This window comes from Strigops habroptila, chromosome 5 (genome assembly GCF_004027225.2).
Source record: "Strigops habroptila isolate Jane chromosome 5, bStrHab1.2.pri, whole genome shotgun sequence".
NCBI classification, from domain to species: domain Eukaryota; kingdom Metazoa; phylum Chordata; class Aves; order Psittaciformes; family Psittacidae; genus Strigops; species Strigops habroptila.
The window spans coordinates 20,803,579-20,830,855 of record NC_044281.2 but is presented as its reverse complement, the minus strand read 5'-3'; the positions used below and the strand labels follow the sequence as shown (position 1 = coordinate 20,830,855).

General features: G+C 38.1%; 1 protein-coding gene across 2 annotated transcripts in view; it reads right to left on the bottom strand.

The window, feature by feature from the left end:
• Positions 1–27,277, bottom strand: part of LRP2 (LDL receptor related protein 2) — a 124,736-nt gene that overhangs the window by 35,421 nt on the left and 62,038 nt on the right. For both annotated transcript variants that reach the window (XM_030486367.1, XM_030486368.1), the window contains exons 33-51: positions 24,598–24,764; positions 21,693–21,836; positions 20,645–20,754; positions 19,120–19,297; positions 18,541–18,754; positions 17,815–18,054; positions 17,494–17,682; positions 15,449–16,369; positions 14,818–14,983; positions 13,887–14,045; positions 10,188–10,477; positions 8,701–8,904; positions 8,052–8,294; positions 6,912–7,037; positions 5,118–5,237; positions 4,163–4,294; positions 3,329–3,530; positions 2,582–2,877; positions 1,567–2,083 (exon numbers count right to left, since the gene is read on the bottom strand). In XM_030486367.1, the coding sequence (XP_030342227.1) occupies positions 1,567–2,083; positions 2,582–2,877; positions 3,329–3,530; positions 4,163–4,294; positions 5,118–5,237; positions 6,912–7,037; positions 8,052–8,294; positions 8,701–8,904; positions 10,188–10,477; positions 13,887–14,045; positions 14,818–14,983; positions 15,449–16,369; positions 17,494–17,682; positions 17,815–18,054; positions 18,541–18,754; positions 19,120–19,297; positions 20,645–20,754; positions 21,693–21,836; positions 24,598–24,764 (4,618 nt within the window). The remainder of the gene's footprint in view (positions 1–1,566; positions 2,084–2,581; positions 2,878–3,328; positions 3,531–4,162; positions 4,295–5,117; positions 5,238–6,911; positions 7,038–8,051; positions 8,295–8,700; positions 8,905–10,187; positions 10,478–13,886; positions 14,046–14,817; positions 14,984–15,448; positions 16,370–17,493; positions 17,683–17,814; positions 18,055–18,540; positions 18,755–19,119; positions 19,298–20,644; positions 20,755–21,692; positions 21,837–24,597; positions 24,765–27,277) is intronic.

Below are 27,277 nucleotides of genomic sequence, written 5' to 3'. Positions count from 1 at the left end.
GGCATCCTCCAGTCCTCTCCTTGTGCTGAAAATGAGCGGAAAACCTCATCAACTATTGTATTGTCCACCATCCTTTTTGAAACACCTAAACAAAAACTGACTGAAGACATAACTAATGGTAGCTGAAATAATTCAGCAACTGTATTAATAATGGAGCAGCAGGACCACTTCAGCTAAAATTAGGCTTTTCCTTCCTCACCTCTCCATGAATCATAAAGCATTTGGGACTGCTGGCAACATTAAGTATCATTAGGTTTAGAGACAAATGGGTTTAAAAATAGAAACTATTATAGTGACATTGAGTGAGTCCAGAGGAGGGCCATTAAAATGCTCAGAGGGCTGGAACACATCTGTTCTATGTTCCAGTTCATCTACAAGAAATCTGGAAAGGAACTTTTTACAAAGGCATGTAGTGACAGGACAAGGGGGAACGGCTTTAAACTGACAGAGGGGAGATTTAGATTAGACATTAGGAAAAATTCCTCCACTATGAGAGTGGTGAGACACTGCAACAGGTTGCCGAGAGAAGCTGTGGATGCCTCATCCCTGTAAGTATTCAAGGCCAGGTTGAATGGGGCCTTGAGCAACCTGGTCTAGTGGAAGGTGTCCCTGCCCATGGTAGGGGGTTGGAACTAGATGAGCTTTGAGGTCCGTTCCAACCCAAACCACTCTGTGATTCTATGATTCTATGACATATTCATATAAACACTCTCATTTAAGTTCTAAATGTGATGTTTTGAATGATTCTCATTATTTTGCAAAGTCTGATCCATGATATTTAAAACTTTCATACTGATTGATAGTACTACACTCAGAAAGCAAAACCTGATGAAACACAGCCAAGAACACTGTCAGAAAGGGCACCACATAAGGACAGTTTCTATGGAAGTAAATCAGATTACTTTTTGACACACAGCAGGTAATTAAAAAATTACCATAATGCAAAATGATTTCCAGTTACATCACCCTCATACTGCCCTCCTTACAGCTAGTGATGCGGATCACATTATTTGAGTGTTAAAGATGCATTTTTCAAGAGCAAAAGAAACATGCACTTCACATTGGCACAGGAGCCAAATTTCGTTAATGTTTATTATTACTTACTTTATTGGAATCTAGTTACCTGTTGTAACATATTGTTTATGCATAGTGTGAGGCCTGCATCCCAACCCCAACAAATGCTAGTGAAGGAATAAAGAGCCTAAGCTCATAATCCCTACCCCATAGCCACATGTAACATCCCACCTGCTTGCTTGCCTAGTCTGTTCATTAATGGTTTCCTAACAAGTTTTTCCCAAGGGTCATATGCGCTACTTCATTACTGATGAGAGAGCAACTCTGATATAACCTCAGTATACTTGATATGACAGCTATTAAGGAGTGTCATGTAACATATTAGATGGTGATAAACAATTCCAGTCCACTTATATAAGACTGCATCCACAATAGTAAACTATTTCAGCTCTCATCAGGAATTTCACATGAAGTGGGAGAAAACCCTAAGATAAACTTCCTAACACATCATTTTCTTAGTAGCCTAGAAAGACAGAAAGTGTATTTTCTTACCTGCCAACCCAGTCAACAGCGATACCTTCCCCGTTGGGCACATCATCACTTATCACTGCCTCCTTATTTGTTCCATTTAGGAACATTCGTTCAATGACCTTCCTCCCCACATCAATCCAGTACAACCTCTTTTCCACCCTGTCAAAGTCCAGTGCCACCACATTTCTCAGTCCTTGCAAAATGAGAGAGTAAGACTGGCCATCTGCTGTGAGATTTCTCAGATAGTAACGGTTGCTAAAAATAAGGTATGGGGAGATATTACTATTTTGCCGGCAACTTTTTCCGTCAGGCTCCCGGATATAGCCTGGGGCACACTTACAGATGTAGGAGCCAGCTGTGTTCTCACAAATCTGGCTACATACTGATGGAGTTTCATTGCACTCATCAATATCATCACAAGTCCGTTTATCAGACATAAGTTTATAGCCGGGATGACAAGAACAGTAGAAACTTGTCTGTGTGTCTGTACAGTCATGGTCACATCCACTGATTGAAGGGTCACTGCATTCATTTATACCTGGAGAAGGAAAAGAGTTCTATTCAAGAAATCCGCTAGCAGAGAAAACAGTGCAGTCACTTTCCAATGTACTCTCTCTGTCTCTCTCTCCCTGCTAGCCCCTGGAAATGCTGAATATGAATCTGGGCTGCTGCAATAAGGGGCAAGGAAAAGAATGTAATCTAATACAAAAGTATTCTAGCACCTTCGAGGTCTGCCACCAAGCACACTGAATTGAAAACACATATGGATGGTGCATTTTGCAAATGAAAGGGCAATACATAACAATGCCTAAAGTAAATTTAGTTTATGTGATTAGCTAATTTTCATGGTTTGTTAAAACAATATAAGAAGTATGATTTAATTAAAACAAAAATTTAGATACAAAAATTTCTTCTAATCCCTCTGAGAGTAGATAGACTATGACTGCAACTAAGCAAATGTCTTCAGAATTCTTTTTTTTTTTTAAGGCTGTCTAAGCATTTTAAATTAAGAAAGTAAAAATCAATCTACACATACCACATCCTTTTTCGTCACTATTATCTAAGCAATCATCCAAGCGATTGCAGACTTTAACCATTTCAATGCAGTTTCCATTGTCACATTTAAAATGATGAGGAGAGCAAGTTGCTTCTGGTGTATTACAGAGATGTTCCAGCTCATCAGATTCATCACCACAGTCATTATCCCCATCACAGATGTAGGCCTTGGAAATGCAGCGCCCATTCTGACAAGTAAACTGGTGCTGTTGACAGGGTTCATAGATGCATCCCCTTTCATCACTGCTGTCACCACAGTCATTCCGCCTGTCACATCTGAAGAAGGATGAACACTTTTTTCAAATATAAGAAGACAATCACTGTCTTTAGGGCAGATGGATAGATACTCTCCTGATTTCCAAAGGTGGCCTGATATTATTGGCTCCAATGAGAGAGACTTCCAGAAATCAGATTCATATTATATAGAATCTGATCCTCTGAGATCTGCTTGTACTCCCTATATACATTACAGGCTGAACAGAATGACCTCAAGAGAGATTACTAGGCACAAGAAAAAGGATTCAATGCTAATGGTGAGCACTAGGAATATTAACACAGAAAATTCCAGAGCATTTTAAAGTTAAAACTAATGCATGAATGCAGAGCAGATAAATAGTATGATTACAGTATGTAGATCTACTTAACAAGTATGAAAAAATTTTTGAATAAGCTCCTTCATTTTAAGCAAGTTTTGAGTATTCCTGCAGCGGCTCAGGTAGTAACAAACCTGTATGTGTTTCGGATGCACAGGCCATTACTACAAGTAAACTCATTTTCTGTGCAAGATCTTCGCGTGCAGTTCTGGTGTTCATCAAATGCATCACTGCAGTCAGCATCACCATCACAGACCCATGCCCGAGGAATGCACCTCCTGAGCGGGGGTCGATTGTTCGCACATGTGAACTCTGCTGCTGTGCAGTTGCGGTTTGCTGAAAGAAAAGCATGTTCACTGACACACCAAGTTATAGTCTGTGTATGTAACACGCTCTCCCACTACACACACACAGCCTAAGTATCCATCCGTAATCCGCAATAGAGCCATGCTCTGCTGCACGTTCAGAGAGAACAAGGCGGGCAAGTGTATCCATCTACTGTTAAAAGAATCAAGGAGCAGAACCAGGCTTGGTGAATCTCTTTCCTTTTGTTCACCCTCTAAACAGCCATGCTTATTTTACTCACTGATTTCTAAAGAAATTATGCCAAAACCATGTGGTTATTTATATGCACCCACAAGACATAGTGCATGACAATCTGGGAGTACCTCAAATGAAGCTGCTATTGCTTCCCAGATCACACAAACAACCCAGGTTAATTATACTGCCATTTGAACTCAAACATTCAAAGAAGAGCAATCGCAAAATTAGAACAATTACCCTCCCACAGTAAAATATTCGATTTTAACTCAATATAATGAAAAAGAAAGTACAGGAAGAGTGCACCTTATCTTAATGTGCACTTTTATGAATAGAAAAATTGGCAGAGGGTAGGAGTTTGGGGTTGGTTGTTTTCTAAAAAATACTTGCAGGACAAAGTGCAGTACCTACTTGTGTTAAACACCCACCACAATTATGTCTTTGATCCTCGTCACTCATATCCCCGCAGTCATTATCACCATCACAGATCCATGTCGCTGGGATACATCTGCCATCATCACATCTGAACTGGTCGCTCGAACAAGTCCGCACTTGGGGCGCTTAAAAATGAACACAATCACTTTGCTTGTTAAAGTAACCTGCACTGCCATGAAAATCTAACGAGAAACATATTTTAGGGAGAATCTTATGATAGTGACATGTAAAATAGAAGTTTAAATGTAAGACAGTTAAAGTATAAGCTGCAATACATTTTCTTAAGCTAAAGGTGCAACTCCAGCAAAGAAAGCTATCAGCCCTGCTTAAAACATAGAAGAATCTGTTCTGCTTTATGTTATGCCAACTTTTATAGTGAGAAAAATGAAAATTTTGTAATATCAGTTCTCAGTGACTTCTGTTAGCCCCTCCTCTTCTTCCCTGGAGATTACCTACTTCTTTTCACATTCTTCCCTGCCACGCTGCTTATTACCATTAGTTTCTATTGTAAACACAGGATTTGCTTACTGCAATACTATGATACTCTACCTTATACTGTGTCAGCAATGTTCTTCTGCATCCCATTTTTCCCAAAAATGCAATACTGCACACACCCTTCCTGTACAGCATAACAACTGCTTTTACACCCAATACAATAGCAAAATATTTGCTACTTTTTGTTACTTGATCCACCACTATCACAGTCTTACAAAGACACAGGAGGTTATACATTAACAGTAATTACATTAACAGCAATCAATTGTTGCAATTAAAAGCCTTCATATTCCATACACAGATTTAAGTATTTAAGACTTCAATTACTCGGTGACTCATATTATTTAGAGTTGGTGAATAAACCTCAGAATATACTTATTTCAAGCTAAAAAAAGAAAGGAACTACTGATTTCCCATAACCCATTGTGTTGTATCTTCCGAGTGTAAACTTACCACAAGAGGCAGGTTCATCAGAGCCATCAGCACAGTCTATTCCTTGATCACAGTACCAATGAGCAGGAATACAACGTCCCGATGTACAACGAAACTCATTATTTGTGCAAGTTAGTGAGACTGGAAGAAAAAACCTATGCATGACTTCTTTCTTTCTGTTACCTTTCCAACTTGTTTTAAGTTGCTTTTGAGTCCATGTTATGCAAAAACATTACAGACCCCAAAAAAGAAAGAGAAAAAATTATGCTAGGAAGGATGTCTTTTCACAGCCTATCTGCAATGAGTTCACTGTACAAACTTGATCTTTGTATGCAAAAAAATGGGTTTAATTCTCTCCTTGGGTGTACATATCAGCTAATAAGTACATAGAATTTGCTCTGGAAACGGGACTGCATGCAGCAACTGTAAATATGTTCCACATTTACACTTGAGATTTGTGCACAAGAAAATGAGCACAGCCAAATATACTCATTTCTCCGGTGCCCAAACCAGGTGGTAGCAGACTCCATGCTTTACAAGGAGTCAAAATGTGCAGTAAGGAACCAATATCTCATGGTAGATGATATATTCTCCTTGTTCCCCCACCGATTTTTCTTCTCTTGCAGGTAGGAATCTTTTAATGGCAGTGAAGAACAAACTGTAACCCTGAACAGTTCCAGCTAAGCACAATGCAAATATTCCTTTTGCACTTTAGCTGAGTCCCCTGGCATGTAGAGTGGGTTTGATAATTTCTTCATTAGTTACAGATACTTTCCTGTACCCTCTGATGGTTTCAAGATACCAAAAAGGACCCAGTCTGGCCTTTTAACTTGCTCTTCTATGTGCCTTTAATGATGGAAATCAAAGGCAATTAACACATTGCTCATTTATGTCTTGGGGCTTCTTTGATCTCCCATTCTCCCTTTCTCTCCTTCTTTCTTCCCCTTCACCACTTCCCAATTTAAATAATTCAGCAGTGCTGGGACACAAACAGCAGAAGGGACAAAGCACACCTTTCATGAGCAGCACAAGAGTCACTATGTCAGTATATATAGCCACATATTTTTGACATACAGATGTCCATAGAGAAAAGTGACCATGTTCTGACTAGAAAAATTGAACTCGCATTTTAGAAAACCTGTAGCCTGGTTAATTCAAGGCAGATGCCTTTAGGAAAACTAGTGAAAGCAAAAAGTAATCCACTCAGGCAATACTGAAATTAAGTCATTATCTGAAAATAACCATTACGTTTTATAAACTGACCCAAAACATCTTATACAGGAAAAGTACTACCTAACTACTACCTAATAATGTCTGTAGTAGCAAAGATAAGCTGCTTTGTAATTAAGATTGATTGAAAACTAGATGCTTCTATACAATAACTGGAAGCTACAATGAACACCAAATCATACACTAAGGCATACATAAGTACACAAAAGAGCTAGAAGAAATTACATTTGAGACTCTATGCTATTCATTATGATTAGAAGAAAAAATATTCCAATGTGAAAGTTCCAAAAAAAGCCAAATCACTGTAATACTGAAGCACCTTGTAAAACCATAAAGAAGACAGTGCAAAATAAGCAAAGGGAATGACCCCTCAAATGCTGCATAAAAATGCTGAAAAAATTATGATCTTCTTTATTAGATAAAAGCATGATTTAGATAATTGAGAGCTAATAATAAAATGCATACACCTTATAACTCTTCAGTATTACAAGAGTAGATGTTTTAAGAACAGTTGGAATTATGCCAAAGAGCAGTGGAATAAATTACTGAAGTACAAGAAAAGTAAGAGAGGCCCTATTAACTTACCACAGTGAGTAGGGCTCTCATCGCTCATATCTCCACAGTCGTTATCACCATCACACAAATACGTTCGAGGAATGCAAATATTTGTGCTTTGACATTTTGTATAACCAGACTGGCATGTGCGCTCCGCTTTAAGGAGGGACAAACAAAAGTTCTTTAGAGCTTTTCTTAATACCGTTATGCTGAATCTCATTGAAAGATAAATAATATTGTTAAAGAGTCCCACCTCACTCGCTTGCTAAACTGCACTCATACTGCTTGTGCCATATGGAAACATTTAGACAATTGCTTTCCTTGACAGAAATCCTGACAAAAATATGATCAAAGAAACACATGCCAATACTTATGTGTAAGGGAATGTAAATTGACATGTATTCACACTGTAATGCCTGCATTTGCGACCAGCTAGTACTGTAAGAATCATCAGACCAACTACAGCTGACTAATAGACTAGGACTTTCAAATATTCAGATTTAACTGGAGAAAATAAAAAAAGTTACAAATATATTAAAAAAAACCCAACTATAAGTGAACATAAAAACATGTAAGAAAAAAAAAATCCACTAAGTATATTTTCATAGATTTCTCTATCTCCAGCTATAAATTTTCCGCTGAAGAACATAATCTTAGTGCAAAGACATGATTAGTTCAATTAACTGCAACAGTAGTCAATATTGAACTAATCACAATTTACGTCTTAAGGAAAACAAACATTACTGACAACTCTGAGAGCTACAAAGCATATAAACAGCATAAATATAAACTGTGTCTGTATAAAAGTCACAATATACACGCATGATGATTAAATCTCGTATAATTAATATAGCATGACACAAAGTAAAAATCCACTGTCAAACTCCAGGCTAGTCCTGCAAAAATATATGTCCTGCACGAGAATATGTTACATCAAGGCAGGCTATTTAAAGCAACAGTTACTATGTAATATCTCAGGATACTCCAGAATATCTTTTAACAATTCTACTTCCTCCAAATAAGACGAAGCGGAATCTATACTGTAAATACAGAAATCTTTTATCCTCTTTGGTGATTTTATCGTGATTCTTCACACACGAACACATTTACCTCTTCTTCAGCCTAAAGACTCAGACTCAAATAGGCACTAGGTAAGTAAGATAAACTTACGGCAATTCCTCTCATCTGATGTGCCATTATCGTAACAGTTGTTCACTCCATTGCAGACGTACTGAAGAGAAATACACCTTCCATTATTGCAAGTAAACTCTGTGTGGGAGTCACAAGTTCGGAACAAGCAGCCAGCCTCATCACTGTTATCCCCACAGTCATTGTAGTGATCACAGCGGTAATGATAGGGCACACATCGCCCATTACCACAGGTAAAAGCTGTTGGCTGACAAGTATGGAAAGCTGCAGAGAAAATAAATGGATAAATGGATAAATAAGGAAGTAAATAGGTAAGAATATACATAGATACAATGTAATCTAAGGTCTGTGACAAAGTAACAAGTAAAATCACAATGTTTTTACCTGCCAGGGCAAACACAGCTGCAAAACGGACTGCATGAAAAGTAAAACACATATTTGAATTAAACAAAATAGAAATTGCCTATACGTGATAAAAATTCAATACCACAGAGTTTTTGGATTCTAGAGCAAATGAACAGCAATTCAGACCTCAAGTCTGTGAGGAAGCAAGAGATTGTTTCCAATGGCAGCCATAAGATCCATGATCATAAAGCCATAAAAGTGAGAATACGGTACAGGTAAGAAAGAGTATGCATCACTTTCTCATGAGGATATTTTAAATGCTTACCACACACACTTTCCAACTCATCACTGCCATCACCACAATCATTGTCATTGTCACATTTCCATCGCTCGGAGATACATTGCCCATTAAGGCATGTGAAGAAACCAGTATCACACCTGGTACCATTATCCACAATACAGTGCTTGTTGTTATTGGCTAAATACCAGCGACCTTCAGAGGGGCACTGACATTCTGCACCAGTTGGACCTACATTTATGTTTGACAGCAAAAAAAAAAAAAAAAAAAAATTAAAAAGAAAACAAAAAATGGAACAAATGTAACATTGCTGCTTTAGATAGGGTTTTATGAAACTGTTCACAGCTGTAACACTGGAAAAGACAATGCAATTCTCACAACTCCTATAAGATCTGCTTAGAAGTGTGGTGACTTCTTAGCCAGATTTTTGTCTCAGTTAAGCATAAGAAAACCCATTAAAACCCACAAGAGTTATTCCAGAGCTCCTTAAAGGTACTGAGATAAGAACTTGGAGTATCTTAATATTTTCTTGTTGTCCAAATAGTTGTTGGGTGGCTGCAAGATGGCATCTGATGCTTTCAAATATCAGAGCTACACCAGCTCTTATGAGGCTCTATCCCTCAAAATCAAAGCAGGGTGTTCAAAACTCCTTGCACTAGACTAACTGCTTTTCTCAAAATCAATTACAAGTTTGAGTTGTTTTCAGGCAAGACAGATTTTCAAAGGCCTTTAAGATGCTACAAGCAGGCACTGAGTGAGTTTTTCAAAGTCACAGATCATGACTTCCAAAAATCCACAACACATGAAAGAGCTCTTTAACAGGTATGTTCTTCAGGGTATACTGCCATTCTGGCTTCCTGGCCATCTGGACTGGTGACCTGTTGGCACACTTCAACTCTCTTCTTAAATGTGCACAAGGAGAGTTACAAGATGGGAAACATAAGTCACCCAGGTCTCACCCCACTATGCAGCTGACGATATAGAGTATGATACTGGAGCCCATGACTCAAAAGGACACCTGCCCCACAGTGTAGATAGAAATAAATTTGTGCTACCTTCTTACTAATTGTCCAACATTTAAAACAAGGCAGTAGGAACATTTATTTTGGAAAATCAATAGGTAAAGACTTCAGAGTATCATGTGATAAGGAAATAGTGACCACAAACACTTTTTAAATATGTGGTAGGAAACATCTGTTCAGTATGCAACATATCGGTATATATTCCTAAGGCAAGCATATACTGCAGAGCTCATTTCATGTCTCATCCCAGAGGAAAAAAAAAACCATTAAAACCCCAGAAAACAGTATTTTGGTTTAAATTAGAGAAACCTAGAATTTTTACTTGTGAGGATTCTCAGACATAACCCTCAGATGTGTTGGCAAAACACCATGACCTTGAATGGCAATCATTTTGATTGCATTTATGAATAAAATAAATATTAAACATATTCTATTATGAACTCTCATACAGGCAACACTAATACCTTACAGTCATCAAGCATAAGAGCTTACCTGGTGCACAGATGTGACTGCAGCCACCATTGAACTGGTTGCAAGGGTTGGTACACTGTTGCTGCTTACTTTTTGCCCAGACATGAATATCCATCGGTCTTTGTGGAAGATTCATGATCATTACAATCTGATCTGAACCATCATACTTATTAGCTCGGTAAATGCTTTGTGTGCTCCAGTCTGTCCAATATATGTGCTGATCAAACAATGTCATTGCAAATGGATGCAGAGCAGTGCTAACAATTACCTCACGATTTGTACCAGTGAGAGCGCATCGCTCAATCTTTTGCCTAAAATAACAAAGAAATTATTACATCTTAAAAGAAAGAATTCTTTGGACCTATGGATAAAGTCATGTCCTAATTAGTCCAGCAATTAGCATCTACCATTTCAGTAATATGCACCAATATGTAGGGTGTTGTTTTGAGTTAAAAATCTCAATTTTTCCAATAGTAATGCAGAGTAGCAGCTCTGTAATACTGACACAATAAAGTACTGGAAGTATCAGTCTGAAGACTGAAATGTTTAAACAGCTGCGCTACTGAGAGCAAAAATGAATACAAAACTTCATGAGAGGATACATTTTTGGGATGGGTATGATGTTAATGACTTCTTGCAACAGGAGAAAACCAACAGTCCCATGAAATGGGACGTGTTTTCATTTCAGTTTTATCTTCTGCAGATCCAGATTTACACAATTAGGAAATACAAGCAAATTCACGAGATGACAAACATGCATTTTCTGCCATTTCTCACGTAAGAATACAGGAGGGGAAAACAGTTCCAATATATAATAACCACTCTATATAGAACATCTACTAGCCAGAAATGATAAATTTGATAGTATATGATAAACATTTCTTCCTAGTTGATCTTCCAGTTTTGATTCTACCTTACGAACAGTGTTAGCAGTGCTAAGCAAAATTCCAACAAATAAGACTTCAAGGAGCCACAGAAAATCAGGCTTCAGCTCCAAGTTCTGATAGACACGTTCTGCTGTATGTGAACCGTTCTTTACTTGCACAGACAGCACTAACAACCTACAACCACGTTGTCACTGCTTCTCCCCCCCAGTCATTCCCGCTCTCAATGACCATTTCAGCAAAGGTCAGTGGAGAAGCAGACGACGACATGCTGATGCCAGGAAACTCAATGTGTGCTATTCATGCAAGGACATTATTTCTAAGCATTGTTTATAAAATCATGATAAATGTTAGAGGTTCCTTTTACCACAGAGTCCTGTCTGGTAGATCATACAAGAATGAAGCATGAAAGAAGAGAAAACGGAAGATGTTCAAAAGTTATTTGCAATGAGGATAACAAGAGAAGGATTACCAAGGAACAGAGGGGGTTATTCAAAAGAAAAGAAAGAGCTTGACAGAAAACATCAAGATACTCAGTAAACGCTGAAAATGAGATGTACTGTCAGCAAGTTGAAGACAGAAGAAGAATGAGCATGGATAAAAGCTGTTCCTTGCCTACAGCTCCAAGCACCTTACTGTTCAGTCACACTGAACTTTCACACGGGGGGACTGCCAAATGCTTACTGACACAAAGAACACACTTCGGGTTGGCTCCGCTTCATCACGTATGGCATCATTCAACTGCACTGCTCTTCATACTCATCTCTGAAGAGCAGATAGAGGTAGTACAATATGCTTACATATAAAGGTATAATGCCTAAGAAGTGGAGTGGTGTTTCTGCAATGTCAGTGCAACAGAATGATTCTCTAAGAGGCTGTGGCATCTTTCACACATAAGCTTCTGAAAGAAGCTAATAAGAATCCCAGAATGGCTCCACAGAGGATAAGGATAAAGAAGCCATGGGACTAAAGATACCATAACTGGTGATCTTCTTCCTGCCAGCAGATTCTCTCCCTGTTCATCACCCTGTGGCCAATACCTCTTGCCTGTGAAGTTGGAAGATCCAAATGTTGTTACTGGAGACTCCAGGTGGGATCTCCCTCCTTCAGTTCAAGCCACCAAAAGAGTTCTCACAGAAATGCTCCAACAACTTTCCATTAGCACTTGAATGTATTTCATCTAACCTCAAAGCAACTGTACGTTTAAGTCTCCACTAGAGACAAAATTTAATTCTTACCAATTCTATTTAAAGCATTCACTAGACTACCAGTGTGAATTCAGTGAGAATGGAAACAGCCAGTGAGAGAAAATGAGCAGATAGAAAATTTCTCAAAAATCTGAACAGCTCCTCTCCTTTGTCATCACTAGTAGGAAAGAAAAGGATGCATTTAATCTAAGGAAAAGAAAAACCATAATTTAGTAATTATTGCAGGAAAATAATAACAGGTGGACACTGTATAAAGTAAAAGCTTTAACATGAAAGAACAGTTGTGGGAGAAGTGCAGGAAGGCACTTCTACAGAAGAAACGAAGCCCAAACGCGACTCTCCTGCAATACAGGCTTAGGTAATTTCCCCCTTTCATGGCACAGAGAACTTTTTAGGGGTAGCGCTGTACATAGTTCCCAAGCGTCAACATGCTATCTGGTGAAGGATTCTTACTATGTTGCATGCAGCAACTGTGAAGATATGGGAAAGGAACAGTGTACAACTAGCTACTTGAGATGTATCTCCAGACTTGTGTGTGTGCCCAATGGTATCACAATACTTACAAGGCAACAAGGGAGTCTAGAACAAAAGAATAAAATACTATTTTAGAGAAAGAGGGATAGCACCTTTGGAAGACTAGGATAAACAAGAGGAGAATAAGCAAAAGTAAAAATGGAGGAGAATATACAGTGCACCCTTGTGGTCTCTTGGTGCATTCAGAGCTAAGGAGCACATCATTTTTGAGTGTCTGGTCTTCATATCTTACCCCATGATGGAATCTGTCCCTCTAATGAGGTAAAGGCATTCCCCATGAAAGTCAGAATAAAGAAGACTTCATACTGTTTAAGCAGATGCTCCCCTACCTCCACTGACTAGAGTTTGAAAGAGACAAGAGGATGTCTCATTTGACACCCTGCATTCCCTTTAAAATAGAGGGCCCCGTTACAGATACCTTGCCTTCCTGCACACAGATGAATCCAAAGAAGAATGCCTTCCGCCCAGAAGATCCAACAGAGGAACAGACCATAATAGTTATTACACAGCAAAGGAGAAGCAGACAAAAGAACTGCTATGCTGAAGGAACCAGAGGGGAAAGGTCTGATTGCTGCAGTGATTCCTCTGAGACCACAGGTGAATTTGAATGGATACAAACTAAATCATTTTAAAAAACTTTCCTGCTAACAGCAGAAATTCTGGTGGCATAAATTGAAGGTTAGAGTTCTGTCTGGTAGGCAACAGCAAGAACATCACGCCAAATTCTACAGCTGACAGGCATTAACCATGAGCAATGAATGATATAAAATGTGCACCGGGATTTTATTTGTTAGCGAAGATGCTTATAAAAGTTCTGAGTTGCACATAAGACCAACAAACAGCCACTGGGTACAAATGCCATAAAGCAGTGGACTAAGTCTATGCTGTGGCATAACAAAACTTCTTACTGCACAGCAGTTCCACATCAAGACTTGACATTGCATTACTATTAAGTAACGTTTAATGTTCCATAATACAAAGTACCGAATTCAATTGCCATGCTGAAAAACAGTTTTAAAAATGAGGAAAAATAGATAATAGATCTATTAAAAAATTAACCGAATGTAAACTAACAAGTGTGTTACAATACATACAGATTTGCATCAGCCCAGTACAGCTGCTGTTCTTCGTAGTCCAGGGTAAGCCCGTTTGGCCATACCAAGTTGGTGCTCACAATAGGTGTTCTGAAGTTTCCTCCAAGTGTAGCTCGTTCAATCTTTGCATTTGAACTCCAGTCAGTCCAGTACATATACCTGTCAATAACGTGACTACAAGGTTATATTTTCAGCAAACAAAGCTCACAAAGCTCTTATCTGCTCCAGGCTATTTCCACCCTGCTGTCCCTCATTGAAGTGTGCAGTGCAAAACTAGTGGAAAATAACTAATTCCTCCAATTTGGCCCACACATTGACAAGGGAATCGTCAAGCAGGGGTCACTGGGGTCCACTGGAGTGAACTTCAGAAAGATTTTTCCAGCTCCTATGAGAATCCAACAAAGTCAATTCCTCTCTCTCTTTCTTAATTTGAAATACAGTATAATTAGTAATGAAATTAGAAATACAGTAATACCCCAGCCTCTCAGGAAATGTTTTGATACTGAAACCAGAATTCTTCCGAGGCGTTCAGAAAATACAACAGAAAAAGGGAAAGACTCTACACAGACAGATCGCTATGATATTCTTGAAGAAATCTTCAAGATTTTGCCTTACACAGCAAATGGAGGATGGTTAGCTGCTTGACAAACACCTGCTTTGAACATCTTCTCATTTACCCACAGCACCTGGCTCCCACTGTCACTAAGTGGAGCCTCATGCACTACACATTCATCAGTATTCTAAAAATCTCAGAAAACTCAAATCTCTGAGGCTGAGATCAGCTTAGAAAACTGAAACCTAGAGAGTTAGGTCTGGGACAGTTATGCACAGCTAAAATTTAGGGCTCAGAACAGGAAGTATCTGTCAATCTTTGTCAAAGTCTAATTAGTAGTTCCACCTACAGCCAAAGTATACAAAGTGCTACACATACCCTCTGCAGGGATCTAATACAATGGCTCTTGGTCGTGGAACCCGGGCAATCACCGTGCGGTTAGATCCATCCACAGCCATCGAGCTGATAGTCTGATTGAGGTAGTCACTGTAGTACACTCTGTTGTTGATCCAGTCAAAGGCTATGCCATCTGGAGTCCCCAGGTCTTCGACACGTGCAATCAAATACACACAAGTTCAGCACAGTTTCCAGAGAGATTGCAACACTCTGACTGTTATAATGTGGCAACATCAGAGATCTCTCTGAAATGCCATTGGTATGAATACAAATTTGCCCATTTAAAAATTTGAAGAACTAATACTTAGGCAGTCCTGTGTATGCAGTAGGGTTACAAAGACTTCTTTCACACATAGACCTCAGTTCTGATTGTTATTCTCCCAGTAGCACAAATCATCCCTCACTCCATAATATTAATTTACTATATGTAATTTTAATTTATTATATATAATTATGTATATAAGAAGAGTCAAAAGGAACATTTAACCAGATATCTTAACTAGTCTACCTTGGCCATTAGCATGAAAATATGAGCTGGGCTAGTGCTAGGTGCTGTAGCCCATTTTTTTCAATATCCAATTACTCTGTATCACATTTCAGTGCACTTACTTACCAGATGCAACCACTGTTGGAGAGCCAATTCCTGAGTAAATACTAACATAACTGATTCTTCCTGTCCCTGAAGGATAACTTTGTGTAAAATATATACGGTTGTTTATGCTGTCAAAATCCAGGGCCACTGCAGTTCTTAACACATTGACTGTGCGGAAGGGAGGACTGTGATTTTCAGGATCTAAGTGGATGCTTCTGAGGGCATTCTCAAGAGTAAAAATCAGGTAATCATCAGTTGAAATGGAACATCTCTTGCTATCACTGCCTAGTGTTCCAAAGGCACAACCACATTTGGGTGTCTGTATGTCAGGCAGGGCAAAACACAGATGAGAACAGCCTCCGTTGTTGTCCAAACAAGGATTGTTGTTGACATCAAGGGGTGAACGTGATTGGAAGTGACTGTTGTAAATGGTAACATCCCTTAACCAGTTAATGTTGTCTCGTATTACTGTTGGCTGATCAGTATTGCCTGGCTCCTTGCTGGCTTGGAAGACTTTTTTCAGGTTTCGATCCACCCAGATCATAGAATTTCCAAAGATAGTGATACCATACGGAGTTGGATAGCGACTGCCATAACGCACAATTTCGACATCACCACCATCAGGCTGAATTCTTGCAATCATGTCTAAGGAATCATCCACCCAGTAAATGTAGCCATTGCTGTGATCTATGGCCAACCCACGAGGTGTGACAATGCCCTCAGACACAAGAACTGTTCTGTTGGTGCAGTCAAGAAACGCACGTTCAATCTTCGGATTTTGCCCATAATCTGCCCAGAAGAGATATCTGTTTTTTGGGTCAACTACTATGTGCCTTGGCATATCTATAGTAGTTTTAAGCAGAACACGTCGATAAGTTGTGTTTAAACGCAAAACTTCTATAAAAGTCTCTGTCAGGAATGCATTTGTAAAATAAAGATTTCCTGTATTCGAAAGAAAAAAAAAAAAAAAAAGAAAAACAAATCAGAAAGTTAATATATAGCATCAATGCCTGAGAAACATGAGTTGATAAAATACAAAACCATAAAATGAATATCCATAAACACTGTAGGAGTTGGAAGCATAAGGTACTTACCTATACTTTGAGGAATTAGAAAGACAACACCCAAACTGATGGGTGTCTTAACAGTCAATTAATTTCTAAATCCTCGCTGATTGCCATGGGGAAAATCAGTAGTGTAAGATTAAAAGTGCATTAACTACAGTTGTTCCTTAGGTATACTTGGATTTTTTTAATCTAAGCCTTTGGCTTGCCTTTCCATACTTTTATCTGTTCACCTTTTAGAACACACAACTATGAAATCCACATTTTGTCGCAGCACTATATATAGTAACTAAATTAAGAGTATATACCAGAAGATTATTCTAAACCTCATTGAAACAAGGCTATCAATCAATAGAAAATTTTTGCAAAACATAACATATATATATACTACGTACAGTATAAATTACAGGTATTAATGGCAATGGTCAGCTACTTAGAGTTCATGATCAATTTCTGAAGAGTTAATATTTGAATTAATCTCTAACATGTTTGGAACAGGAAGCACAAGTGGGAAAACAAAATTTCAAAGACAAAGTATTTCTTCTGCTTTCTTTACTTTCCATTACATTTTATAGGATTTGTACACAATATCTACATCTGAGGGTAGATGAACAGCCCTCATTTCTTACTAACAATGTCATCAGACAACTTTTGTGCATTCTTTTCTGGTACGTGTTTTTCACTGTGGTAGTAAAGTATACAGGTAAACTGGATAACAGCTACTGAGGAACTCACAGACAAGAAGAGAGACCTAAGGCAAATACGAACACCTCATGAGAGAAAAATTTCTATACATCCGCTCTGATAAACTTTCAGTTTTTACACATATCTATTTAGAAGAGCCATTCACTACTTTCTGTTGTTTTAAAATCAGTCTGTAAACACACATGTTAGACTCATAGGACTCTCATTCAAAATAGTTCCATTAGGATCTGTTTATCTAAGTCTACAAATTTCACAATCTGTAAAGAATAACGTGCTGCTAAATTCATCTATGCTTACCTGCTACCCAGTCGATTGCAATGCCACGGATCCCATTTCGTCCTATTCCATTTGTAACAACATTTCTAAAATAAGAACCATCAGGTTTAATTTTACGTATTGCATTCTGAGAAGAAATTGTGCTACTGAAGTCACACCAGTAAATGAAACCAGAAGGCATGTGAACATCCACGTGAAGGGCATTTCGTCCTGAAATATTTTGAAAAGTAATAACTAATTACCTTTGACATAAACTAACTTACTTAAAACATGTGCTATGCCAGCAAGAAACACCAAAGATTAGGAATCATAGAATTTTTTCATGCTATAATATTCACATACCTCTTCCTGCCAGTGGTACCATGGCTTCAGAATGATCAGACGTCTCTAAACTAAATCCTTTAATTGCAGAAAGCATAGAAACAACTACAAATGAACTGTATGGAGAACAAGTTCTGTTATCAGGATTTAGCTGAAAGCCAGTAGCACAGGCACAGGAGAATAATCCACCAGGTACAGGTAGGCAAAGCTGCTGGCAAACTCCAATATTGTTACTGCAGCCATTTGAGGAACCAGCAGAATCTGTCAAAGACACACATGGCAAGATGTAAAAATCTGAACTTTATCATCACAAACTCTCACAGACATATAACCAAATTCATATCTTTGCATAGTATTAACGACCAGCTGGCAAAAATTAAGAACTTACTAAATCACTGTACATTTTAGCACTTAAGTGTTTGCAATGAATTGCTGGTTTCTTGATATCTAAGATAGCTGGCCAAGAAACAGATAAAATGGATGTATAAATTTCAAGCTAAAGTAACAAAATTTGTTATTTAGTCAATATTACATTGATAATATTTTAGTAAATTTACATAGGCCAATAGATGCCTTAACTGGATGGTGGAACATCTCTTTACCAAAATCAGGTAAAATGCTTCTGACACTTTTCCTGAAAGCCCAATCAAACAATTGCCTTTGAAAGAGCATGCATTCTGCCTCTGAATGAGGTTTTGAGTTTTCACAAGTTGGATATCCTGAAATACCCCGTTAGCAAATACTCACTGTCTCTGTAATACACACGCAGGCACTTCAGTCTTGGTACATTATCTCTCAGTACTACTTTGTTTGCTCCAGTGGACTTGTCAACTCGTTCAATAACTTCATAATCGCGATCAGTATAGTACAGAAAGGTATCATACACAGCAATTCCCCATGGATGAGAAAGATGGACCACCAGAGTCACACGATTTGTACCATCCACATTGCCTTTCTCAATCTAAGAAATCAGTTTAAAGCTTAATATTACATTTCTTACAATAAAAGTTCAATGTTACAATAGAAAAAAAAATGCAACATATGCTACTAAAATCTTTTCAGGCATGAGATGTTTACGTACAAGGTAGGAAGGAAAGGGTCAGCAGGATGCCAACAATTTCTGTTTTTTCATTTAATATTAAACTTTGAAATACCATTTGAACTACCATTTTAAATGGTAGTTAGTAACAACAGTTATTCAGATTTTGCTCACTCCTGCAACTCCCAGTTAGATGATAAACTAAAGTAACTGAATTACATATGGGAACAGAATAGCAGAGAGAGATGAACAGGTAAAAAAGCCATTATTTACAAAATATCTCCTACCATTCCTGTGCTTGTAACAGCCCAGTACAACTTTTCTTCCTTAATATCAATGGTAATGAACTCTACATGGTCAAGGTTGCCGGTGAAGAGGGTTTGTATGCCTGATCCATCCATGTTTGCACTGGCAATCTTTGCTGGGACGCCACTGTCAGTTCCCTGGTCTGTCCAGTACAGCTTCCTGTAACACACATTATCACATCTGTTAGCAAAGCTAATAAGAGATCAATGGACCATTTCAGCATATGCTTAAATCCATCTCCTTCATCAGCCAAGTACTTAAGCACATCTGAACAGAGCTCACTTTGAACCACCACACTGAAAAAAAGACTTTGTTTGAAAAAAGAGAGAAATAAAAGAGAAACGTCTTGAAAAAGAGAACAATGCCTGTTCAATCATTTTTAGAAATCCACAACCTCTCCCTGTATCATCCCACAATGCCATCAGCAGGTAAACTCTAGTAGAGCACTAGGACTTTAACAAGAAAGCAGGAGATTAATAATCCTGTTTCCCAGATAGCTGAGTGGTTTCAGTTCCAATTTGGAAATAAAACTACAAGTTCAGAAAAATCTATACGAAACAGAATTCTGTTATGTGGCTCTGGGGAACATGAGCACTGCTCTGGCCTCAGATGCTGAAGAACAGCTAAGGGACACGGCAGCCAGACTCCCAACTAGGGATAAAACATCTTCAATTCAATTCATCTGAAAGCCTGCCAAGTCACCAATGGAACTATCTCATTACTAATATGGTCCTATGGAACACTATGATTTGGGGGGGGGAGAAAAAACATCATATTGCAACTTTAAGTACTCTGTTGGAAAAATAAACAAATTGCAGCCAATTCTGCTGCAATTTGGAGAATGCAGTATAATCATATTTAGTGCTCTGCTCTTTAATATGTGACACTCTTCCCATTAGTGTGTCTTTCTACTATAGAAAGGCATCAAGATAGACATCACAAGATATTATAAAGACAGACTTCAGAGTTCTCTTTATTCTGGGCTCTCATTTTTCAGAGATTTTTTTCACAGCCATAATATTCTGAGATATTTTTAATTAAAGACATTGCCATATAAGTATATGGTAAATTAAGGAGAATTAACATCTATGCAACAATTCATGAAGCCATGCAATTATTTTCTAGGGCTTAAAAAGAATAAATAAATTCTGCATAAATATGAAGAAAAACAAACAAACAAACAAACAAAACAAAAAACCAACCAAACAACAAAACCAGAAATCCTTCACTATGAGGGTGGTGAAGCACTTGAACAGGTTGCCCAGAGAAGTTGTGGCTGCCCCATCCCTGGAAGTGTCCAAAGATGCAGCCTTGAGCAACCTGGTCTAGTGGAAGGTGTCCCTGCCCATGGCAGGGGTGCTGGAACTAGGTGATCTTTAAGGTCCCTTCCAACCCAAACCATTCTGTGATTCTATGAAATTCAGGATGGAAGCTGCAGACCCTAAAAATTAAGAAAAATGTAGCAAATATTCTCATGCAAAAACAACAGCAATTTTGGAAATTTACCCTCTTGCTGGATCAACTGTCAAACCAATCGGCGTACCAGCTCCCAGAGAGGTGCCATCATTGGTAATCAGTGTTTTCCTGTACATTACATCTCCATGCAGCTTCAGGACCTATGCAAACATTGAACTCTTCAGAGCATGTAATATAGAACTTATGACAGATTTTCAAATTAAAGGAAGAAAGCCTAAATCCCCAGGGAGTTGAAATTGCAGAATAGTCTCTCAAATACTATGAAGAAAAAGCACATTGTTCTGTACTCTACCCACCTCCCTTCTCTTGAAAGAGCTGCTTGTGGCCTGAAACCCACCTGTGTTAACAAGTAAGCATTCTTAGTATACAAATACTTAATCTTTCAGCTTTCATAATATCTTGCAACTATTACAGGCTGTACGGGTTGATGAAATGCTGATTTAGAAAGTATTCAATTTTATTTGTTTAAATTAGCTGCCTTTTAATTTAATAGTATGTATTTATATTTTGGGACAAGTAGATTAATTACTGGGCTTATTCACAGTCATTACTGTATTATATATTGCTTATCCTCTATTTCCCTACACTAAATGGCAATTTTACCCTTCACATACCACCGCACTCCTAGTCTCCAGAAAGCTAAATAACATCACATCAAAACATTTGGGAGTGGATCTTGGCTCTTACTGCATTTGATGGCAAAATTCCTTTACTATCAGACACACTGCATTAGGATTAATGATTTGAAGCAAGAATAGTAATAATAATAGTAACTCTAGTGATCAGAAAGGTTTACTGTCAAATACCAGAAGCCTAATGAGTGAATGACTGGGGGGAAGGAGGGATATCTAAGCACAAATAAAGTTCCCAGAATAGACTGCTTTCAATCTTTTTGACTATGCTCAAATTTAGGGTTTTTTTTTTTTTCAAGTTTGTAAAGTATTTTTCTACAGTTATTAATTAAAATTAATCTAATATCAGTTTTTCACAAAACAAAGCAAAATTACTGATTTCAACCTGTACACCTAAGTGAAAATTCTAAGCTCTTACTTTCCAATTGCCCTTCTTAAATAATTACCTCAAGTGACTGAGTCGCCGGGTTACTATAATACAGGTTTGCGGATATCCAGTCCAATGCCAGACCAATAGGAGTACCAATAACAGCTGCTGGAGCAAAAACTGTTCTGTTGGATCCATCTGACCTCACTCTGTGAATTTCACCCTTGGAAAAAAGATAACAAAAGTGAAAAAATGTCAAGAGCAGAAAACACCGTTCTATTCCAACCACACAAGTTTATGACTTGCAAATTTATTAGCTACAGTGTGTGATGCTAAAGCATGATATAAACAAGCATGCAGACATGCTGACCATGTCCTAGGAAGATGTGGCTCTGTGTTGCAGGCTCCCAGGCAAGGTAGCACTCGGACCAACCACCCCAGTTCTTCACTGAGGCAACATGTGCAGTAGGTTTGCTCTGCTCTGGCACTTTGCTGGAAAGACAGAGGGGCACTGCCATCTCGAAGGGATAGAACATACAGCACACCATTACAGCCTGAAAATTTGCATCACTTGAAGACAGAGGCTGTGCAGCTAACGTTAGCCCAGTCCAGGAAGGGAGGAGGTAGAGGCAGAGGTAGACCATTCCCAGGCAGTAAAAAAATGGAGAGCAGGTTGCAGTTGCCATCTCAGAGCAGAAACAAGTTAGAACCAGCTTTAGGAAAAGCACCCAGTGATGATTTAGTCCATGCATATTTCTAATTGCTTTGTTACCATGATATCAGTATACTGTCTGAATATATCAGTATAGAATTGAAAATGATGCTTCAGAAAGGAACCAACATATCACATGGCAAAAATCTGAACAAGAACTCCAGGCCAAATTAATGGCTGGCTTAAATAGGCAGAAGTTCTAGACATCAGTAGTGTGCTGCTTGCTGAATCCTAATAATGTAGTGCTATTTGCAAATTAACCTGTCCTTGAATCCTTAGGCCTACAGAAAAAAGTATGGAAGTAGAATAACTTTTGGTACTATAAAAATCCTACTTTGAGAGCCTGATGGATATTGAATATTTACAACAGGGTCTAGTATGATAGACACTTTCAAGACAGAGAGAAATTCTCCTACTTATTGGCATTTATAACTAATAACCTGTGGAACATGACAGCTGAAGATAAAAATACTCCAGAAGTGGTTTTCAAGTAGAACAGGGAACTCTCATGTTTATCTTTGTTTCCTGAGTTTGCTTCAGACAGGGTGAAGAAGTTGATGGATGTTCACCTGAGCTCTAAATACAAGCTTCAACTGTTGCATAGTTTTAGCTGTAATTTGTCTGCCAGTATTGTGAAGTGTAGACAAACCCCAGGAAAACCCAAACTTGCAATGGATGGAGACAAAAAAGGGTACTCAGGAAGAGGCCTTGTGGTAATGGACAATCACGACAATTAAGAGAGTAGGCAAACATGTTTCTGACATTAGAAACTAGAAAAAGACCTTTTTTCCAGAGAGCGAGCCGTGACTGACACAGGTGTGTCAGCTCTGCGAGCAGCAGCAGCCTGAGGCCTGCAGGTCAGTGGTACAGAACGGGAGACAGCCCACAGTCATGCATTTGTCAGGCTGAAGCTCAAGACCTAACTAAAATACAGCACTAATCCACACCCAGCCAGCAGAGGCACCTGGCATTTCACTTGCCAGCTCTGTTACTGGATATATCAGCCCATGACCTCCTGCAGAACTACTCCACCTCTTGTAAATGTCAGCTGTATCTGCTGGCTGAGATCTGTCAAGAACATTTTTTCAGACTGCATGGAAGATCAAACAGATTCCTGAGAATTTATCTAGTTCCTTGGGCAAAGGTTTGCTTAAATAGGTCTATTTAAATACTTCATGGAAACTAACCATTCTGATTTTCAAAGAACAAATAATAAATTATAATTCCCCTACGAGTGTCACAGAAAAGGCTTTAAAGTGAGTGGTGGCTTTTTTTTTTTTTTAAATTTTTTTTTTTTTTACTTCAAACCTGAAAAATGTAAAGGAAACAGATTGGGAGAAAAAAAAACACCAAAAAAACATAAATCTTGTGTGGGTGAAAGGTAACAAGTTAGTATGAATCGTTTCTGTAAAACGCAACTACAGACATCTCCTTATCCTCCACTATACTCCTCCAGGACCTAAGCACTGCTTTTCTTGAAGAAATAAGTGCTTTTAAGTTTCCAAGAGAGAACACATATTTCCTACCACATCTATCTCCCAGACTGCCACAGTTGGTTTTTTTGAAGTGTTCATCCTGCAAAAACTGGGAAATTTTTATGGCGAGTTAGCCCTAAGGAACACGTATAGTTTCTTAGTTCAGGACAAGCATTAAAATCACTTAGACAAACAATAATGATCAACTATTAAAAATCATCTCACACTACTTTTTAGATCTAGAAGACTTATATGTGCTGCCTCTAAATTGTTGTGATTTTGCAAACAATTTTTTCTTTTTAAAGAAACTGTTGCCTCTCTACTATGTTACTTTATTAAGTGCTCAGGCTAGATGTGTGTATCTTCATTCTAATGCCTAGTGCTACTGTGTCGCATGTACTGCTCTCATGGAGAGCTGTTCTGGCTGCGTTTGCAGAATTAAGTCCTAAATCAAGAGAGAAGAGAAAGAGTGGACTTTAGCAAAGAGGAGCTGAGAATATGGTTCTACCAAGGCTTTCTGATATTTCCTGTTCATGTCTCTGGCTGAGCTAGAAATACCATTCATCAAATATTTCAGCTGACAAAGATGAAAACTAGTTTACAAAAGAGATTAAGCTTCTTTACCAAAACACAATCAACCAACCAACAACAAAACAAACAAAACCCCCACATTTCATTCTTTGCAATTATATGCATCAAAATTCTTAACTGCAATCCTAATATATTTCAGTCGAAAACTTTAATTTAAAATAAGGAGTCTTATTTCAGTGCACATTTGAACACAAATACTAACTTACCGGATTTTCAACCCAATAAATCATCTGTTCAGAGTCATCAAAGTCAACATCAACACCATTTTGAACTCCTGCTATTGGAACCATTGCATCGTTCGTCTTCTCCTCAGGGTTCAGAGAAATTCCATAAATTATATTATCTCTTACAGCAATAAGGAAAGGGTGTTCAACTGTGAAAACATATAATGTAGTTCAGAGTTGTTTCTGACCAAGAAAATGGCACTGCAATATGCTTCCACTCTCCCACCCTAAAGTCCCGTGATGCTCAGAATGGTTGAATATTGCCAGAGATGTTTTGGAACCACTTGCCTACAAATTGTGCCCACACTAGGAGTGCGGTTATCAGTTATTGTAATTGTTTCAACATTTAAAGTTTTAGCACTGTGCAATCACAATGCATGTGCAAGCAAATTCTGAGAAGGAGGAAGTAAGTAAGGCAGGATCACTCATTGCTGACCAATCTCTGAGAATGGGAATCAGCAGGACAAAGCTCTGAGGCTCTCCAAGACATGCCTGAGATGGGTTCTAATGCCTACTGAGCAGGACTCACAAGCAAGGTACAATGTCACAGCAGCAATTGCTGATCTTTATTATATTGTAAGTGTTCAAGGCCAGGTTGGATGATGGGGTTTTGAACAACCTGGTCTGGTGGAAGGTGTCCCTCCCCATGGCAGGGGCGATGGAACTAGATGATCTTTAAGGTCCCTTCCAACCCAAACCATTCTATGATTAACTATAATTGCAGTACTGTGTTTTCTTGTTTTATCTCTAAGGGAGCAGATACACTCCTTTATAGTATATTTACTTCTAGGTAAACATATCCTTATGCTTAAATCTTATTAACAAAAGGGCATCTAGTCAGGTCATCTGAGAAAATACATTGAAGAGCTGTAGCGTGCGAGTCAGCAACTTCATTTCTCATCTGCCAGGGAGAAGAGGAAGAGAATCTCCTGATTCTAACCTCTTCTCTCCATAGGCACAAGCCATCACTTAACAGGGAACTGGGCTGCTACTGCATAGAAGGTAGCAGTAACCCCTTTTCTTTTTTATAATAGATGAAAGATTTCTTTTGTTTTGGTTTGGGGGTGGTGGTCATGAATTATTATTTATTTTCTTCACTGGATGCTTAATACATTTATATAAATTTTGCAGTAAAAATTTTGACAGTAAAAACCACAAGCCAACACATCATTGCAATTCTCAAAAATTATTCTCTGTACTTCTCTCTTGCAGCTGGAACTATTTGTCAAATTTGACATAAACCTAGATATTGTTTGTCTCAGCAGAAAATTCACATTTGGGCCAATAATTGCCTGAAGACATAGAGCTAGCTCTGTCTGTGAAATTCTTGGACTTCTTCCATTTGCCCCCGAAGAATGTGGCACACCAGTGCTCTTGTATAAAACATTTGCAATGATCAGCTAAATTCATGTGAAATAGTTCCAATGCATACGAGACCCTGGAGTCATTATTCCCTTTCTAATTGTACACACTACACCACTACTGAATCCAGCTGAGATAGATATGCGAATTCTCTAGGCTACACTGTTGTACTTTACAAGTTTGATAGGCTCATTTAAAACAGTTATATTCTACATAAATTTTTTTGCTGATTGCTTCAAGTTTACCACCTATGCAAATCTATACAGTCATTCGTATAATGGACAACAGAGCAACTTTGCTGAGCTATACAGGTCTAAAAATCTGTGTAGCTTCAACAGATAGATAGGCATTAATATAACTTCTGCAGTCTTTAAACTTAATATATGTTTTACATGAAAAATTATGATCCATATAAAATTCATGTACTGTTATATTAAATATGCAAATTTACCATATTAATACCAGATTTTAACATACACAAAATCCTTGCTTTGTTTCCAAGTCAGCTTGATACATTCACCATCTTTAATGTCAACCTGAAATGCAGCTTAAAGTGAAATACATGCAAAGGCAATCTTATTAGCATTCTTATGTAAAGCTAGAAATGGTGCAATCCTAGAATCAATGCCTTTCCATCAACCTGAAGTTAGCAGCATTTAATATGCAAACTAAGTAGGCAGAGACCAGCAATATCATTGTTTTGTAGAGACACTGGGCAACCACATGGATGCAGCTCAGTTTAATCTTCTTTCTGAAAGGTTGTGCTGGCCTTTTAAAGTAAGCAATGACAGCAAAGGGTAACAGTAAATACTAGAAATGGCAAATGCCTAATCCTTTGTAATCATTAGCAATAATTAAAAGCTTTTACCATGAAAGGAATCAGTATATGTTTTATAACATTTTCTGATGTGCTGACCTTCAGCAAATATATTTTTTTAAAAAAATTCCCAAAATCTGTAGCTGTTTTTTATATACTGTTTTAAATGTATAAATTCCATCTAAAAAAAAAAAAACAGTAATCCCAAAGAGTATAAAAGAACTGTGCTTCACAGAAGGATATTTTTATTTCTCTTACACAATTTATAGTGAGCATTTATGTAATTTATAAAAGGGCCACAACTGTACCTGAATAGACACAGGGAACTCTGCAACATGTGGGAAATAAAGATAAGAACTGTCAAGAGCTCAATTCAGCAGCAGAACTGGGTCCAACTCTACACATGCATGTGCTTCATCACTGTCATGTTTCTTTCATGATACCTCTATAAGCCTGCACATACTAAAACCAATACAGATTTCC